We start from the raw sequence: 18,700 nt of genomic DNA on the forward strand, positions 1-18,700 counted from the left end.
CCCTCGGTATTTTCCAGCAGAGTAGCTTTTGTCTTCCAAAGGACTTCACCAGAACTTCCTCTAGGTATAAACTCAGGACAGGTGTAGCTACTGAAGTATTTTGAAAATGTTTAGGTTTATTCTCCTTTATCCCAAGGGTTGTCACAGACCTGTAAGACAGCATGGCACTAGGAAAACAGGTAAGTCTGCTGCAGATTTTAAGGCAAACTTAAATGTAAACCAGACTGGGTGGAAGTAAATTACAACAGATATTCTGATTTTAAAAGAAAGCATTTAATCCCAGATGAACAAAAAAGAATATGGTTATCTAACAAAGTGCAGAAACAGTAAAACACATTTACTTTTCCATTTATTGGCACTTATTTGAAAAATAGCATAAATATTCAACAGAGAAAAGAGACAAGTTGACCCACACGCAGCTATGAAACCCCTCCGCTGATGAATCTTTTAACAAAGACTCTAAGAGACACCAGGAGGTTCATTCTTAAGAAATAAGCAAGATTTTTAAAAAAAAAGAGTCTTGCTCTCACCACAGAAGAGTGAATGCACAGCAACTCTTTGGCACATACCTGAAATTGCAAAACCAAACTTTGCCTTGTCAGACAAACAGACACCAACCCTCACGTGTCCGTCTGCACGGGGACAAAGGGCAGCTGGACTCAGAGAGGAACTGCAACCAGCAAGGGGATATTACAATAATTTAAGAGGAATGATATCAGAAGTAAACCATGTCGCATCTTCCTAGAACAGCGTCAGACTATTAAATACATTCTATTTTCTCTCTACAATAAGGACACAGGGAGACGGGTCATTGGCCCTCAGGTCGCCGGGTCTTTGCGCTCCAAGTCATCCACTTCTGCTTTGGATGGCTGCTGTCAATCAAAGCTTCACCCATGTGAATCTTTCACAGCAGAGTTCAGGGCAGGTTTTTCTCCTACTTGAGGATGTTTCCATACTTTTCTTGCTTTATGACACACTACAAAGATTTAGTGTTTAAAAATAAAACGTTTTGCTTCATTATAAACCTCTCGGAAGAGAAGGTTTGGAACCACATAGCACAGACATGTACAAATGGGGACTCAGCTGGGGAAGTTTGGATGCACAGCAGGAGCCCAAAACCCAAATGAGGTTGCCACTGGAAGATCTCTATAGACAGCTGTCTATAGGGGGGCCTGCATATTTTTCCTCCTGTTTGGGGAATCTCAGAGTTGAGATCAAGATGCCTCAACACATTGACTTTTCAAACATCTCAGATTACCAGATTCTAGCTTCCAATTAGCATCTGAAGTTTTCAACAGCAGAAAGGACTTGATGTCATTGTTTGACGAAGTGACATCAGGGGATTAAACACAGATTAAACAGGTTTGATCTCCTCAGCCTGTAAAAAGACATTCAAGATTTCTCACTGTATCTGTCCAACACAAGTCATATATGAGGACAAATACTGACTGTTAAAATAACGCATTTCTGAAGTACTAAATACTAAAGCCTCAGGATTTAATGTTTTGTTCCAAATATTACCACTACTTTTCCCTATTAAAAGACCTTTAACAGAGCATCTACCACTGCAATACATCATCTAAATGGGGAAGAAAATAATACAAAACCCCAGAAGAATGTTCCACACCTAATTTAGATTTAGTCAAAACAGCAGTCATATAAAATCCAACATATAAATTTAAGTTGACAATTCACCAACTTCTTCTTTGGACATCCATTGGAACATAGGATTGATTAAGAGCCAATCATAACAATTCCCCCCCACCCCAGTATTCCCCCTTACATATGAAGAACTGAAAAATATAAATATCTAACAGTCTGGGAATAAAAACTATTAGTAAGCTGATTCATTGGTTTCAGACTGAGGACAAATGTGACAGTTATCTGTTCCTACATAAGCACCACATTATATGAGGGAGGACACTGGCTGCTGGCAAGCCAAGTCTTCCACAAGCAGGATGCACATCCAGCCTTTGTAACTCATACCAAGGAGTCAATATCCATGGCAAATCCACATCTTGCTGGCTGATGTGAACATCCAGTGGGTCTGCAACCCAAATGCTTGCTGTTAATTTAGTAAATGTCATACAAATCACTAGAAACATGAATTCCTCCTCAAGGAACTACTCTGGAAGTTTTCTAGAAATAATGACATTCCTGGAAGTTCCTATGAGGAACAGAATCGGTTACACACAACAGAAAGTCTTGGTGATATCCAGCCTGTTTCCTGGTGTCCATCAGCAGACTCCTGCTCCTCAGTTAATGGGTAACTTGGCCGTAAGATCTACTGGTAAAAAGGGGGATCTGGAGTCAGAGAGTGAGACTGGAGAGTCTGTGCTGGTGCCAACTTCTGCTGGGGAATCACAGGAGGAGCCGGCACTGCTCCTGTTGTCATCGAGGGCGTGTGAGGACAGACTGAAAACAGAGCAACATCAGGACGTGAGAAACGAGGCACTGGGGAGTCCCAATACCAGCTCTACTCATTATAAAGCCCTTTCAAACACACACATACACATCTCTGAAGGAGCAGTAAAGCCCCATGATCTGAGATCCATCTGCAACCCCACACCTTGCCGTCACTTCCAGACAGACATGGAACGCTCTGCCCGTTTCTTCCTTTGCTCATCCAGAAATGGGGCACAGATTAGAAGACCTGGGCTAAGCAATCCCCTGCCAGCTTTACCCCATCCCCAGGGCCTTGGACCAGCACACAGCCAGGGGTCTTTTCTGCCAGGAGAGACAACAATAATAAACTGCACATACTCCACTGTACTGCAGATCTCACAGGACACAAATTTGTAACTATAGTGATCTACCATCAGTGCCAGCAGCAAAGTGATTTTTTAAAAATTATCATCTCCTAAACCAAGATGAAGCAATTGAATCCACACTGCTATGCCTACTGTGAACAGGGTGTGCAAAAAGGGTATGTTTTTGAAGTACCTTTAAAACATCTATTTTGCTACTGCTACTGCAGTGTGCTCAAAGCTTGTGCACAGTTTGTACATCAGCTGAGAGGCAAAAAGGACAAAAGTACCGTGAACAACCCTCTCTTGATAGCTGTGTGGGCACACCCTGTGTATTATTAACCTCTTGACTAAAACACTAGATCAAAATCCCTTGCTATTTCGAGTCATTACGATTTCTAACAAAGTACTTTTTATCTCCTCCCAGCAGGGAGGGTCAGACAGACTCATGTTCCTCTGTGACTAAGAGCAAGGGAAAAAAAACAAAACCCCATCCACCCAAAAGCATCAGCATTCATATTTGATTGCATCTTGAAACTGGACTACAAAAACTGCCAGCCATGAGGTGTCTTTTCCTAAACATGGTCAACTCCCACATAGGGGAAGCATGTTATCAGTCAGGCCTAGAAACTGCAAAATTATAGTGAATATTGCTGCCTGTTTATTGTGACAATTTCAGTGCTGTAAAGTTATGAGATGTCTGTACTAAAAACAAACAAACAAAACCAATTTCAAGTATAATCATTGCTAGAAGAAAAAAAGACTGGTATGCTGCTGCTGAAAGGGACAATGAATAACACAGCGTTTACCATCCCCCAAGGTCTGCCTGATGTGCAGCTTCAGGGGTAAGCATGTTGGTGGATCCTTGGAATAATCTTTTGGGATGATCTTCCATCTCTGTCACACCTTTGGGAAGAGATAAGGAATGATAAAAATTACTACTCATTCAAACTAAAATCTGCTTTCAATGTACTTCTACAGAGCAAACAGAATACAGGTTCAAACTTATTACAATAGATTCCTTTATATTTAAACCATAGAATTTAGATGCTGAAACACTGCCTATTTCTTCAAAACATTTTAGTCCCAGCTTCAGTATTTAGTGAGTTATTAGCTGGGGTTTAGATATCAGACATTTATTCTTCAGTAGTGAAGAATAATCTTTTTGTTTCAGTTTATCCAGCTATCAGTTCACTGACCAGCTCCACCAGAGCAGAGAAGCTGAGAAGAATGAAAAAGAACAAGGTCCAGGATTATCAAAACACTTTTACATTGACTTTGATTTCCAAATACTCCAGAACAAGAAAGGAGAGATCTATGCTTAAATAGGCTATGACAGAACTCAGATAAAAGTATTTTAGAAGTTGTCTCAGAGCCAGAAATGTTCTGTAACGAAGGTGAAGCAGGAAGATGTAAAAACAGATGCAATAAAATAGCCAGAAGTTAAACTTGAAGAAAAATGTGGGAAGATAGAGAAGCATTAGACCAGAACAACTATTAGCTTTATGGAATAAAGATGTTTTATCATCTGTAATACCTTCTATTTCTAGTCACTTTTTGAAATATCAGCCAATTGGAACAGAATTGTGAAGAAAGCTATATGAATTATTATATAACTAACAGGTTGGCCTATTATAATAACCAAACCTAAATACTGTACCTTTTCTTTTTATTGATCCAAGAACACTTGGTCGAATGCAGTTAATTGGACTCTGGCTTCTCCTGCTAAAAGAAGGCATTTGCTATACTGAGATCATCATTAAAAAAAGAAGTTTGAAAACATATGAAGAATCAAAAGTTACTCAGAAAACAAACTACTAAGTGAAAAATACTAAGAAAATAGGCATTAAAACAGCTTATCCAGAGCAAGTTCTTTTTTTCCTCCCTGAAAAAAGACCAGGAAGCACAGACCTGAATAGCAAAAGTTTAATCACATTATTTCACAACTGGGGCAGTCTAAAACCTCACATGCAGGCACTGACTACATCTCAGTTGACAGGCAGTGCTCTGCTGAACAGTTAAGGCCTACTAAAATTTAATTATAAGCCCACATCACTCAAAACAACATCCAATGCAACTAAAACCCAGAAGGAGTAACAAACCCTAAATCTGTTTGAGTTTTCTTCCCCCAAGAATTCAATTACTTAAGATGTATTGAGAGCACAATAGAAACTACACTGAGAAGACAGATGCCACAATGCAGCCCACTTGCCCAATGTTGTGACATGAGGATTTTGACAAATGTTTTACAGCACTGTAAAATCCAAAGTTTACGCCAGTATAAAAATTTGTATTTGTGCTCAGAAATCAATGATGAATATAACAAATTCTGGTATTTCAAACACCTACTGTGAACAAGTTATGCTGGTGTCTCATCATTGATGTGATCTCGTACTTACCTTGAAAATCTCCTTGTTGGACTTGGGCTGGGACTTGGAGGCAATCCACTGCTACTGACCAGACTTTGCAAGGATGGTGAGAAACATTGCTGAGAGGAAAACAGGTCGTGTTATTTACTTATAAAGTCTGTGTCACTCCCCTGTGGTACCAAGTGATGCTGATGCAGAGAAATAAACAACCCAGTATCAATTTCAGCAACCAGTCACTGAGGCTGCTGATAGTGAGACACCACCTTCTGCTACTGAGGAAAAAAAATTTAAAAATTGGACAGAGTCCATTTTCATGCATATTTATTTCACCATACTCTGGTTAAACAGACTTATTTATTTTTTGTTAACTACAGATTAATAGCTGAACACTCCACAGAAATTCACATCCACAAGCTGTGCAGCTGCTAGTATGTGCTGGTATTTTCTGGTTTGGGGTTTCAGGGGGGTTTATTTACTCTCTAGTTTCTTGTTTGCAGCTGAGGTAGAAAGGAGCAGGTGGCTTAATCTTTTGCTACTAATTTGGCTGAATTTATTTAGCACTACTCAAGATAACACCATTATTAGCACATTTTGCTCACCTTCCCTATTCCTCTTGTAGGTGAAGGAGCTGGAGAAACTGGAACAAAGTCTACTTGCTTTGGTGATAGCGATTTTTCAAAATCATTGTCACTCTGTAAATATGTAAACAGTAAATAGTACATATAATTAATCTTATGAGCAGCTACCTTAACATAAAAAGGATTGACTGGTGTGAAATTCCAAAGTTATCCTCCATCATATCAATAATTTTTAGGTAGCCATTTATGAGCTTATGCTTAACAATAAAAAAGCCTTAAATATTACATGGTATCAGAACATGGAAGAAAATTTGACCAGGCAGACATCCATGCAATTTCCTTCTGATATACCAGCCCAAGGAACCCACATGTGCCTTGAACAACTGATAATTCTATGCCTTGTTAGTGTGAAAAATTGCTGACCAAAGCAGTGCTATGCTAACACCTTAACTGTAGGTCAAACTATCAAAGAAAATGTTGACATGAGAGAATCTCTAGTGTCCTGATACTGATGATAGAAACACAAATTAAAGCATGAATGCATTACCAGGCTCAAGCTCTCCTCCCATGAGTGGCTCATCTGCATTGCTACTTGCACTTCTCTATAAAGAAGAAAAGAAATGTATTGTCCCGGGCCCACAGACAGCTGAGGTAACTGTTCTAGTTTGCCTTAGTGCTCACCTTTCACGAACTGTTTCTCTGTTCAGCAGATTCATCCCTTCTTCCTAAAATATCAGCAGATGAAAAAATAAGATCAAAAAAGCCCTTTGCTGCAGAAGATCAGAAAAGCTGTGGTTTCGTTTCACTTTGTCACGCGGAAAATTTAATTCAACTCCCTTAAGCAACAATAACTTAACGTTCTCACTACAAGAAAAGGAGTGAAGAGAGGATGAGAAAGATGTAGCAAGAGAGATCATCACATACAAAGTGCTTAGGTGAGCTCGTTGTTTCCCAAGCAGCTTTATTTTCATTACTACCCAAGAGCTAGTTACGAAACTGAATAATAATAATATGAACCAAAAATTCTGCACATGTTAGAGCCTCTTTATGCAGTCTTGCATAATGTCATTTCACAAAGTGGACACTGGTACAGATAATCCTCAAAAGCATGGCTGGATTCTTACCTTATTCTATGGATTAGTGACTAACTAGACACTTGTCAGCATCTCATTTGCAATACACTGCATTGCACACAATGAATTTGGGATTTAGTGAAGGTTTTTTTCTAAAAAAAAAAAAATCTCCATAAAATATTATTAAAATGGCTCAAATATGTAAAATTAAACTAAACATTAACACCAAATTCAAACTTGACTCAATCTCCTCTTAGGTAGAACAGCCTTCCTTAAAATTAACTGAATGCCACCCAGTCTGTTGAGTGAATGAGTAGATTCTCTAATTCAGTCCAGTTTAAGAGTAAAGGTTCAACTAAACATCTTCACAATCTTCATCATAAGAAGGAAGAGTCTGAGGTAATTCACCTGTCTGGTAATTTGCTCAGATTTGAAAGAGATCAGAAGTAAATCACAAGGTTCTCACTAAGTACACAGGACATGGAATTAATTCCAACTTGTGAATTTAACGATCAAACACACATTAAGAAATTACACTGTTTGCTTTAACAAATAGGAATGCCAAAGTATTTTCCAAAAAACTGAATTATCAAACTTTACTTCATGTAATACAGCAGAGCTACAGCAGTTCATTCCTTTGCTCTCAGCATTTCTCATTATATCTCCCTGCTCATTGCAAAGGGGGTTGGACCAGATGACCTTTAAAGGTCCTTTCCAACCCAAACTAATTTATGATTCTATGATATTTACATATTAATCCTAAGCTTTTTTATATTGATAAAAACAGCTCTACAACTGACCCAAGTGCTTCTGAGTCTCTTTAAGCCTGTAAATTATTTACATAATGAAAGCAAGTAGTTATTTTCTTCAGGCTTACTGTGCAAGTACATTAAATATCTGAGGTGGGAAACAGAAGTGCTTTCCACTACCTCAGACAGCATACCCTAAAAATGCTGTCTGAAGCATTAAATCATTTTCTTAACTTTTCACCCTGTAAAAATCAAGCCTATCCATTGAAAACTAGCAAGCTAAGAAAAAAAAAATTAAAAAAAAAATCAAACATCTTCAAGCCATTTTTATAAACATTCTACTGTCAAAAAGTGGAGATATAAAATGAAGGAGCCACAAGAGCTTGAGCTTGTTGATTTTAAAGCTGGAGTCTTCAGACTGCGGTTGCTGGCTGGGAGCAGAGCTATTTGAGCCTGCTCAGATATTCCCCACACCACCCCCTCCCTACGTGTTTGCTCTGGTGCCCTTCCCCCTCCGTTCATGCTGTGACAGCACAAGCACAGGGATCTGGATAAGAAAATTATACAGATGAAAAATAGCCCAGTAAGAAGAGCACAAACTATTTTTTAGCCAGAGTGCTTCCTTATCCTGCTCATTTTCTGGCTGCACAAAAGTCTTGAGCCAACACAAGTTAAGGAACACTTTGTTATTGGCCCTGAATATTTATGCTGGTACTGCTGCCAAAAACTTGGTGAAACTTTACCCTAAGAGCTTACATTAAAGTAAAATGTCCATTTTAAGATTCCTCTCTCTGCTCAAATCCCCGCTGTAAGATGCATTCTGCTTTGTGAAACATGGAGCAGGGTAGGCCATTTGAAAATAAAATCTACAGCCGTTTGAAGAACATTACACATCAACTGCAAAAAACACAACCACCTATAAAAACCTTAAATTTAAAAAAGATCAGGCTCTGTGGTTACCTGTTTGATTTGATGCAGGCGGCTGCTGGGAATACGGACAGGAGACGATGGCACAAACTGCAAAACAAAGTCACAGACAGCTGAAAGTACAGCAGAAGGGAGGGAAAGGTGCAGCAGGAACATCAGGAATCACTCTCTAGGGCTACCCCAAACTACAAGAAAAGTAATTAAAAAAACCACTTATAACATTCTTAGTATATATAAACTATGTTATTTACTTGCAAGAACATGCTAATATGTATCTCCACATTGTGCTGCTTTGTATGCTCACAGATGCTAATTAGTATCAGCCTGGCTTCCATTCCATTTCCAGGCAACTAGAACTGACAGCCTTCTCTGCAGAATGGGGCTGCTTTTCACTAACACCCTGCCACCCTTAGTATATATGTTGGCATAAATATTTTCCTTTATGTGATTCAGAATATTTATTTTCATTTAAGTGAGCCAGAAAGCTCCCCAACAGATCCTTTAAAAATACAAAGCCAAAACAACACATTGTACAAAAAGGTTCCTGGATTGTTGTCCGCCTATAAATGAGTACTTTGACAGGTGAAAAAAATCAGCTATGAGAAGGCTAACAAAGAGTTAAACACTTTCTTTATGGTTTCTCAAGAGCTTCACCAATTTGGGTGAAATCAGAGAAGACGCCACTAAAAATGGTCCTCTGTTAATGTTGACAGTTTTGCATCAAGATCCCACTGGAACACTATGATTTAAAACTGAACACTCAAAACCGAATAATTTAAAGTGATTATTTTCTCAAAATATAATTTTCTTTCATATATTTCCCACCCCTCAAACTGTCAACCTTCAGTTGATTTTTGTCATAGCCATTCAGGGAACAAAAATTCTAAGCCAAAGCTGTGAATAGAGGTTTAACTTCTCTGTAAGATGAAAATCCTTCCAAAAAATAAGGTGTCTTTTCAAAAATGGGCATGTTCAGAAGGAAAGGTTTGCATTATTATGAGTGTTTATACGCTTTATTCAGTAAAAGGCTTCAGCCCTTTCACAAAACATTACTAGAGCTCTTCATCATGCTAAAGCTGGAGAACCAACAAACATTCAGTTAACTGTTACTGCACCATCTTCTAATCAGTGCCACAGAGAATACAAAGATTTTGCTTCTCACACAGTCATGGTAAGTTATCACAAACAGAATCTTCCTTCTAAAAAAACAAGACATCAAGACATCACACCCTTCTTTTCTCAAAAAAATTCAGCCTATCAGACTCACACAGGGGATGTCTAATGTTTGTCCTAGAATTTAGTCATCATAATATATATAGTACTAAAGTCTAACAGCTATAATATCCTGACTGGCTACTTTTTAAGTCCAGTTTAGGTCAGCTTTGCTATTATACTGGTCTCCCAAAAATCCTCTACACCTAATAAAAATTCTTCCAAGCTGCACTAGCCAATGTAGACCTTGAATTGACCTTGATTCTCACACAGAGAGAAGGATTTGGACAATAGTGCATTCCTGCCTATTCACTCTGTCATTCCACAGTAGAAATGCATTTGTTCCACTCATTATATTCTAATTTTATGACTGTGATCCACATAGTTTAAGTTTTGACATTAACAGAATATGTACAAAACCTGTGGCTTGCGGTGTAAAATGAAAATTATAAAATGCAGTTAAGTGTTCCTCTGCAGGGTCTAATGCACTGACTTAACTCTGAGGATCCCACACCTTGTTTCCAACAAGTCATCATCCTCGCTTTGTTAACATTTAAAACTCACTTCTGGTCTGTTTGTATCCTTTGATTTCATTATTGTGAAAAGAAACCACAGTCACTTTTAAAGGATATCTGCTAAACAGATGGAACTGTCAAAATTATGTTACTCAAATCCCCAATGTTTTAAGAGAGCATAAAGTTAATAAAAACATTACAAACTATTAGACTACTACAGGGGAAGAGAAACACCTTCCCCCCCTTCTCCAGTGTGCCAGATGCTGTTTTCCACTGCAGGTAAAGTTTCAGAAGTGCCAGTCTGGAGGCACCACGGGCAAAGTGAGCAGCGACTGCCCTGGCCCCTCTGCCCTGCCCTGCAGTGCCCTCTGCCTCCTGCCAGCACAGCCACTTGTGGGGCCACACTGAACCCCAGCAAGGAACTCACAGAGAGTTTAGAAAAACAACAAAAATTAGAAACAAATTTAAAAAACAGCTTTTGCTGAAACAGCACCTAAACATCTAGCAACGGACTAAACAACCACTTTGCTTAAACAACAAAACAAAACCCCCAACCACACAAAACAAAAAGAACACCAAAACATTTACTCCCCAGTGCCACTGATATCTCCTGGAAGGAAATAAACAACAGATACTGAGCCTAGTTGATGCTTCCTTGTAGTGTCAGAAAACTGCAGATCAAGCCTTAGCCCAAATGGCAGGGATGCCCCTTGCAGACATCATTATAAAACAGCTGGAGCCAGAGACTTGGGGAAGCTACTCAAAAAATAGATTTTAGAACTCGTTGAGCAACTGGGATGGCCATGACAGCCCTGAAGATGCAGTTGATGGAGTATGACCTCCAGTTTTCACAGATTTTAGCAACTCCCACTGCTCCTATGACAGTGAACACAGAGTAGATAAGTACTAATCAACTTTCTTCCACAAAGTTTACAAAACATAAAACTGTATCTGTACTTATAATACTAAATTAACACAGGGTTAATTTAGGGTTATTTAGGTTAATTAAGGGTTTTGAAGTACCTTTATCACTTACTTAATGTAAAATTTAATTTACCAAATTAGATGTGATCTAACTCCTTAGAATATCTCTAACATCATAAAACTACATGTACTTCCTTGCTACAGCAGGAATACCAGGGGAGGTTGCTTAGGGTCCTTAGTGCTGAAAGTTAAATTATTTTCACAAAGTCATTTATCTGTGGATGATCCTGGTTTAAGATCACATAAGGATGAGAATCCCAAGGCTTTCCAATTCCATCCTCCTTGCAATCTTCAACAAAACCACAAACCAGACCATAACTCCATGGAATATCTCAAAGCAGACAAGGCACTGATCAATGAGGCATAAGTAAAATTTCAACTGTATTTTGTCAGCACCTGGTTAGCTGGGAGTGAAGAAGAAAGTTAACTTTCAGGACACTTTTTAATGACAAGGGAAGGGTCAAGAACATCATCCCATGAAGGTGGGAACACTGGTTTGGTCCAGAAGACTGGAACATCTATTGGGGTAGCCAGAAGAGCCAGCCCATAAGTGAACTTGCTGTGATCATGTACAGGTGTTCTAAATCAGTCAAAATTACACCCTTCTACCAAAACTCTGCATGATACTAAAACACAAAATACGCAACATTTTGTCTGGGTTGAAGCACCATGGGTTTAGATTAGTATTTTAAAAATTCAGATCTGAGGAGCTGTAACACCAGAAGTCTGACAAAAGCTGAAATCACAAATGAATGTCTCAGAGACACGGCATCATTCATTCTGGAAGTCTTGAGATTAATGTCCTGTCAGCCAGTTCTAACTTGTTATTGCAGTTGTGAATTAGAACAGTCTATTCTGTCATTTCTATATAAAAGACTATTTAAGATCAGAGCATCACTGCCCTTTTTTCCTTAAGCATCAGAAATCATTAACACAGATTACTGATCAACAGTACAGCTACGTAATCAGTTTTCATTGCAAACTACCTTTCTTACTCTATCCTAGAGCATCTGCTTGCATTTTATAAGCAAAGCTACGATCACAATGACAAGTATGGTCTGGCTACGGCGTGTTAATGTCACAGCCCAGAGCCTTGTTTCTGAAAGCACGTGGTGTTAGTCTCACAGACTACAATCTAATTTTGTTTACTGCTGTTTGCACGCTTCTGCTTTGCACAGAGTGGGGTTGGTCTGACAGTTTTCTTACCGGGCTGTGCCGATTCATGACCGTGGTGCTGTTCCTGCGGGTTCGCAAGACGTTGGCCTGGAACACCTGTGAATTATCGCTGTGAAAAGAAACATTTGTCAAATGCAAAAGCCATTTCCTCCCTATCAAAAAGTACCTCTTAATATAAGCTCAGTTTCCAATGCTGTGACAGCTGTCATGTCAAGACAAAGCACTCCAGAGACAGGTGTAAGAACTCTTATAGCTTGTTGGCAGAGAGTGTAAATCAAATTGTTCATCCTCCAGTTCCCAGCTACTTCAATTAATGATTTTAATTAATCATATTGAGTCTGCAGAACAACTGAAAAATTGTTTAGACTGCTCATTTCTGTGGGAATTTCTGATGTTTGGAATGGCTGCAGTTTGTACACTGCTTTGAATGTCATTCAACAGAACAAATGTATAAATGGCTTGTAACTGAAACCAGCTTCAATCCCATAGGTAAAACAGAATTTAAAAATACAGTATCGTGATACATCTTACCACTATGACATTTAATAAGTTCTAAACTTTTTTCCAGGAAAAGTTAAATTAAACATACAGTGAAATCAGTTTTTAAAGCCCCACAGCATTCACTGAAATAGTGTACAATTATTTATTTTATATAAAATGAGCTCCTTTCTCAAGGAAACTTTAGTTCTATTGATTCCTAAAGCAAATTTCACTGGTCATGTCATCACTAGTGTTATCAACAGCCAATGATCAGCACTTAATGAATGCAACTGTAGAAATTAAGTAACCTTCATGGTTGCTGAATAAATTTTGAGCCACAATCCTACAATCTCCATGCTCAAAAATCAGTGAGGAACTGCACAGGTGAACGGATCCAAATGTAAGACTGTAAATACATCCAAATTACAAGAACTCACTGGGTTGTATCTTTTTGTTTCAGCTGCTAACTTGGGATGAACAAAAGCCCCCCACAAATACAATTTCTTAAAACTAACCTGATCAACAGTGACCTTGTTCTAAGGACTGATAATAATGCACTTTTAAGACACATCATTATCAGAATCCTCCGGTTTAAAACACACCAGTTAGACACATATGTTTTAGACAGATTTTATCTAGCTGTAAATAAAAAACAAACAAAGCTTATACTGTGAAATAAAAGCCAACCACAATTGGCATAAGCACTGTACTTTTTGCCAAGAAAAATGCATTGACTCTCCTTCTCTAAAGCATCGAGTACACAGGACCAGACATCATTTACAATTTTCCCAGAAGTTTCATTCAGCTCACACCCACGAGCCATTATTTGTTACCATTTGACAGGAGGTGGAACTGGAGAAATTGAAGGGATCCGTGACATGATGTTTAGAGATGAGATTTACTGACTGAGGCCAACAGCTACAAATTCTTTTCAGTGTAAGTGTACTGGTTGGCATGCAAACACAACACAAACAGCACGTCCTGAGATCCAGAGCCTGAGTCAAGAAAACAGGTTGGAACGATTCTGCACCACATTTCCATAGGCTGAGTCCAATACTCAGTGCTAACTAGCAGAGAGGAAGAGAAAAAACCCTACAGATATCCTTACCTTTAACCTCCCTTGCAAAAACATCAGAGCTGGTCAGATCTCAGGCTTACCTTTCACAGAAAACTCCTACAGTTCCTATTAAAAATCAATTTTATTTGGCACAAAAACAAGACTTAAAAGTTCTGTGAAAGGTAACTTCCATGATTTAAAATATTCCGTTTAAAACTATTCTCTGGCTCTATGGCAACTCATCCTCCAAGTTCCTTACTAATTCTGTTAATGAAGAAGTTAAACAGGAGGCAGAGGAGAAAAAGAAAGCTGTGCAAGAGCAAGAGCTTTTGTTTCAGTTTACCCAACAAAGCCATTCTGGGAAAAAACTGAAGTTTCTTGCCAAGAGCTGCAATCTTGCAAAAACAGTATTCTGATGGAAAATTCCAAACTAACAGGCAAACCACTGCAACCACCTCAAATTAGTTCAATGGCATTTCAGTTTAATTTGTATGAACACCTAACATACAGTACATGCACAGTTTCAAGGCAAGAGCTCAGGCTTATCTTTCTACCTGACCAAACCCTGAATTAAATAATTTGAGTTTTTTAAAAGTCACGGGTCTTACAGTTTGTAAGAAACAACTTACAAAAGGTTGAGATTATAAAAACATCTATGTCCCAGTTACACAATTAGTTTACCTGCTCAGAAACCTCCCTGAGGAGAACTGCCATACACAGCACTTCCATACTGCTTTGAAATGTAAAATGGGGGTTATTTCATTATGATTATGCAAAAGAACCACAATTACGTTTACTTAACATTAAATCGTAATGGAATAGGCAAAAATTAGTATTTCCTCAGAACTGTCAGGCACAGTTAACCATTCTGGTACAAGAGATGTGAGATTTCTTCGTCACTTGATATCCAGTTCCCTACAGAAAACACGAAGAAAAAAAAAACAAACCACCAGGAAGTGCTTATCATGTAATATACCATGTTTTATGAAGTTTATTGCAGATATTCCCTCCCAAATTGCAGACACAGTATTAGCAGGAGCACATGGACCGCCTTACAGTCTTATGGTAACCATGTAGCAGAGGGGGCATCTCCCAACTTCACAACAGCCCACAGGAGACAAGAAACAGCACTCTGAGTTACAAACTTACCCAAACAGAAACTGTACAGGAGACCCTCCCTAACTGAGAGCTTTTTCCCTGGCCCCTGCCTGGAACTGCCGCTTTCTGTCCTGTCAGATGAAGACCTGGCAAACATCCAACCCTCCCTGCAAACAGCACCTGCCACAGGCCGATGGCAATATCCAAGCACAGTTGCCCACACAACGCCTTGTCTTTCTCCCAGTAATACATACTGAAAAAATTAGTATCGTCCAGAAAAATTCCTGGACACCTGATACACTGTTTTACACTAAATGTAAAACTTAGGTCAGGGTCCCATGAAATGACCTTCCTCGTCGAAACTGCCTGGTTGCTCTGAAAGCATTTACTGTTGTATATCATACACAGGGCATTGATTTAATTTGTTCAGACTCGAGCCATTACAGAAATCACCGCGATTGTTATTCTATCCACAAGAACGGCCACAACCTCCACGCTGCGGACCAGCGTGCTGCTTCTCAGCTACACAACGCACAGCAGACCTGCACGAAAACAAAGCGTTTTAGTAAAGCCACAGCACGTCTCCCTAGACTTCCTCGCACCTCTCCACACTTGGATGCCTTGCCTAAACCCTTCCCCGCTCGGGACAGCGCTCAGGAACCCACTTTTCCCCAGGGCGCCGCGGAGCACCCCCGGAGCATCCCCGGGGCTGTGCCCGGCCGGGACGGGCGCGGAGCCCGTCCGGGCTCCTCCCCGGAGCCCCCCGGGCCCCTCACCTGAGCCCATGGATCAGCGGGGCGCTGTTCGACCTCCTCAGGCCGCCGCCGTCGCCCGGGCCCGCGGCGCTCCCCGGCGGCAGCTCCAGGTCCAGCTCCATCTTCTCCTGAGCCATCGCGGCGCCGGCTCCGGCTCCTCCCGCTCCGCCCATTCACCGCCGCGGCTCCTCAGGACGGAGCTGCCCCGGCCCTGCCGAGCCCGGGGGCGCCGGGGCGGCCGCAGTGGCAAAGCCGCATCCCGGGGGTGCGGGGGCGGCCCCGTTCCCGTCCTGATCCCGATACCGATCCCCGGCCCCCGGGCCGCTCTCCCCGCTCGGCCCCAGCGCGGGCGGGCCCGGCCGCAGGGCGCAGGCGCAGCGCTCCGGCCGCGCTCGGAGTCACAGCTATGAGGGGTTTTTAAGGGTATAAAATGTGTCTCCCAGCGCTCTCTCGTAAGGGCTGCAGCGCTGACCTTTAAATGCATCAAATATCGTCTTTGAGTTCACACCGAGCCTTTGCCGCTCTCGGAAATAACAGAGCGGGTGGCTCTGTGCAGGCCCAGACAACTCTAGGAATGGAGAAGAAAAAAACCCAAACAATTTTCAAAATACTTTTGATAGCTGATGTGTCCCTAGTTTGTACCTAGAGGAGGTTGTGGTGATACAGTTCGGGAGATCAATGGTGCTCGTTGGTGCTGAGGATCTTAACGCTTGGAAAGAAGTGAGGAGTCCTTGTGGTTTGCCTTAATAGGGCAATCAATCATAGCTCATTTCATCCCACTCCCCTGCCATGGGAAGGGACACCTTCCACTAGACCTGGTTGCTCCAAGTCTCATCCAACCTGGCCTTGAACATTTCCAAAGATGGGACATCCACAGCTTCTCTGGGCAGCCTGTGCTGGGTCCTCACCACCCTCACAGGGAAGAACTTCTCCTAATATCTAATATAAACCTACTCTCTTTTAGTTTTAAGGAATTTTCCCCTTGTTCTGTCACTCCATGCTCTTGTAATGGTCTCTCTCTGTCTTTCCTTCAGGTTCCCTGCAGGTACTGGAAGACTGCAATTATGACACCCCAAAGCCTTCTCTTCTCCGGGCTGAACAATCCCAATCATCTCAGCCTTTCCTTGTAGGGAGGGCACTCCATCTCTTCATCTATTATATTCCAGGTGAGAGTTTCAGGCAGTCCTTAAGAACAGAAATAATCAGAGAAGAAAGATAGATTATAGAGAGAAAAAATACTTTTGTTCATGGGTCCTATGCTTACTAATTTATCTGAGGCTGATGGCTTTTTGTAACTGTGACTGTGTTTATTTTGCCAACAGGGATATTTTCCCTGACACTATCAAATATCTCCTACATCATCACCCACACCTTCATGTTCACCAGTCTCTCTGTCACTTTACCCACCTATCTCATTCTCCCAGTCCCCATTTCCCCACTTTGAATCTCCATCCTTCACCTGTATCCTCCCAAGGCTCTGTTTAACGTGTTCTCTCCTTTGTTAATCCCTCTTGCCAAGGTCATTTACGCTGTTTTTCTAACTCAACAACTTGTGATTTCCTCATTTCCATCCTTCTGTTCCATAGCACAACTCTCTTGCAGACACCTCCCCTTTTCTCTGCCTCGTTACTCTCCTCAGCCATTTGAGGGTCACCTTGGCAGTTCCCACTTTTTCTTGTATACATGTTTCCACTGAGATTCTCTTGGCTATAGTAAACCCTGGTCGGACAGGAGGATGATGAGACTGGCACTGGAAAATCTGAGCACATGGAGCAGATGTTATTTAGCTCTCAGACACGTTTTGGATATTACTGACCTTTTCCTTAACGTTGTCTTGGTACATGGCATTTGAAGCTGTTTACTGTCCTTAGTGGCAACGATATAAAATAATAACTCCACAGTAACAATAAATAGCAAAATCCACAGTAGTGGATGTAGTCAGATTCTGCAGGTGGCTTTTCTATTAACAGAACCACCATCGGTGTGAGTAGATTTTCATTCAGGGCTAGATGTTTTGCTAGATACTGTCACCTGAATTGCTGTTTAGGCAATTCCAGCCATGGAAAGTGAAAGTATGGAAGCTCTTCCAAGCTATGAAATGTTTGTGTTGAAGCACTAGACAATGAGAATGGTGCCGGTTCTGTATTAAAAGTGTGGCTGAAAAATCCTGTAAGTATTTAAAGGTAATCTTGTGGGTCCTTTAACTCATATCAGGTATATAGGCACAAAGTTTTTCATTAATAGTATCAGTTCAGTGAAAGAAATGTGGGCATCCATGAAAACAGTTATGAGACACATACAGAGTCTCTGAAGGTAGAAAAAGGGAATACACACAGATCAGTCTTGATTAACAAAAAATGCAAGGAGGTACCATAACAAATAGCTACAGGAACAAGAGTTCTACTGGGTTATCTAGGAGCACCTACCTTCAACTATTTAGAAGTAAGATAATAATTTGTATAGCCATATTCCCACTTAAGGAAGTTGAAGTGATGAAAAATCCTAACTTTTCTGTCTTAACTATTTCTGTACCCAGCACTCTGGAAAAAGAATGATTTCCCAGGAGAAAATGAAGAGACATGTAGGAGACAAATGTGTACGTTGCAATTGTTATTGTAGAAAAATATTATAAAATAAAAATCAGTAAGCACAAACTTTGATGTTCTGGTCATTCAGAATCAAATTGCCAGGGTCAGTCACAAACTTGAATAGAGCCAAGAACTAGAATCACATATCTTATAATGAATTTTATGCCAGATGCTCACACGCTCATTGTGCATCAAAGCCGCAGTATGTGCTTCAGCGGCAAAGGAAGGCTAGGGAGGACATTGGGAAAGACTGTGCGATTTAAGCCCTGAAGAGGGTCGCAAAGTCTTTTCTCTGCTAAGGAGAGAAAAGTCTGCCGGAACAGGCTCGGCTGGAATGTGACCGCGGCGGGACTCGAACCGAGGTCCCCCGTCAGCCCGGGCCCCGCCCCCGG

The 18,700-nt window shown here is 40.7% G+C and overlaps 1 protein-coding gene and 1 long non-coding RNA gene across 3 annotated transcripts; one reads left to right on the plus strand and one right to left on the minus strand.

Annotated features, from left to right (window-relative positions):
* Positions 1-96: 96 nt before the first annotated feature.
* Positions 97-16,035, minus strand: LOC113997839 (protein FAM122A). Of its 2 annotated transcripts, none has more exons than XM_027740107.2 (10): positions 15,742-16,035; positions 12,361-12,439; positions 8,477-8,533; positions 6,376-6,419; positions 6,242-6,296; positions 5,716-5,808; positions 5,147-5,235; positions 4,408-4,469; positions 3,557-3,653; positions 97-2,415 (listed from the first exon to the last, which is right to left on the minus strand). In XM_027740107.2, the coding sequence occupies exons 1-10, from the start codon at positions 15,891-15,893 to the stop codon at positions 2,256-2,258; spliced, it is 888 nt and encodes a 295-aa protein (XP_027595908.1). In that variant the 5' UTR covers positions 15,894-16,035; the 3' UTR covers positions 97-2,255. The 2 variants fall into 2 exon arrangements, with proteins under 2 accessions (XP_027595908.1, XP_027595845.1); XM_027740044.2 differs by having other exon boundaries at positions 4,408-4,472.
* Positions 16,036-16,040: 5 nt separating this feature from the next.
* LOC120324632 lies at positions 16,041-18,365 on the plus strand. The gene is made up of 3 exons (XR_005566094.1): positions 16,041-16,440; positions 16,755-16,886; positions 18,257-18,365. It is a non-coding gene; the product is annotated as an uncharacterized LOC120324632 (long non-coding RNA).
* Positions 18,366-18,700: the final 335 nt, after the last annotated feature.

Source organism: Pipra filicauda, unplaced genomic scaffold (assembly GCF_003945595.2).
Source record: "Pipra filicauda isolate LSUMZ 115617 unplaced genomic scaffold, ASM394559v2 scaffold616_size215100_pilon, whole genome shotgun sequence".
Taxonomy (NCBI): Eukaryota; Metazoa; Chordata; class Aves; order Passeriformes; family Pipridae; genus Pipra; species Pipra filicauda.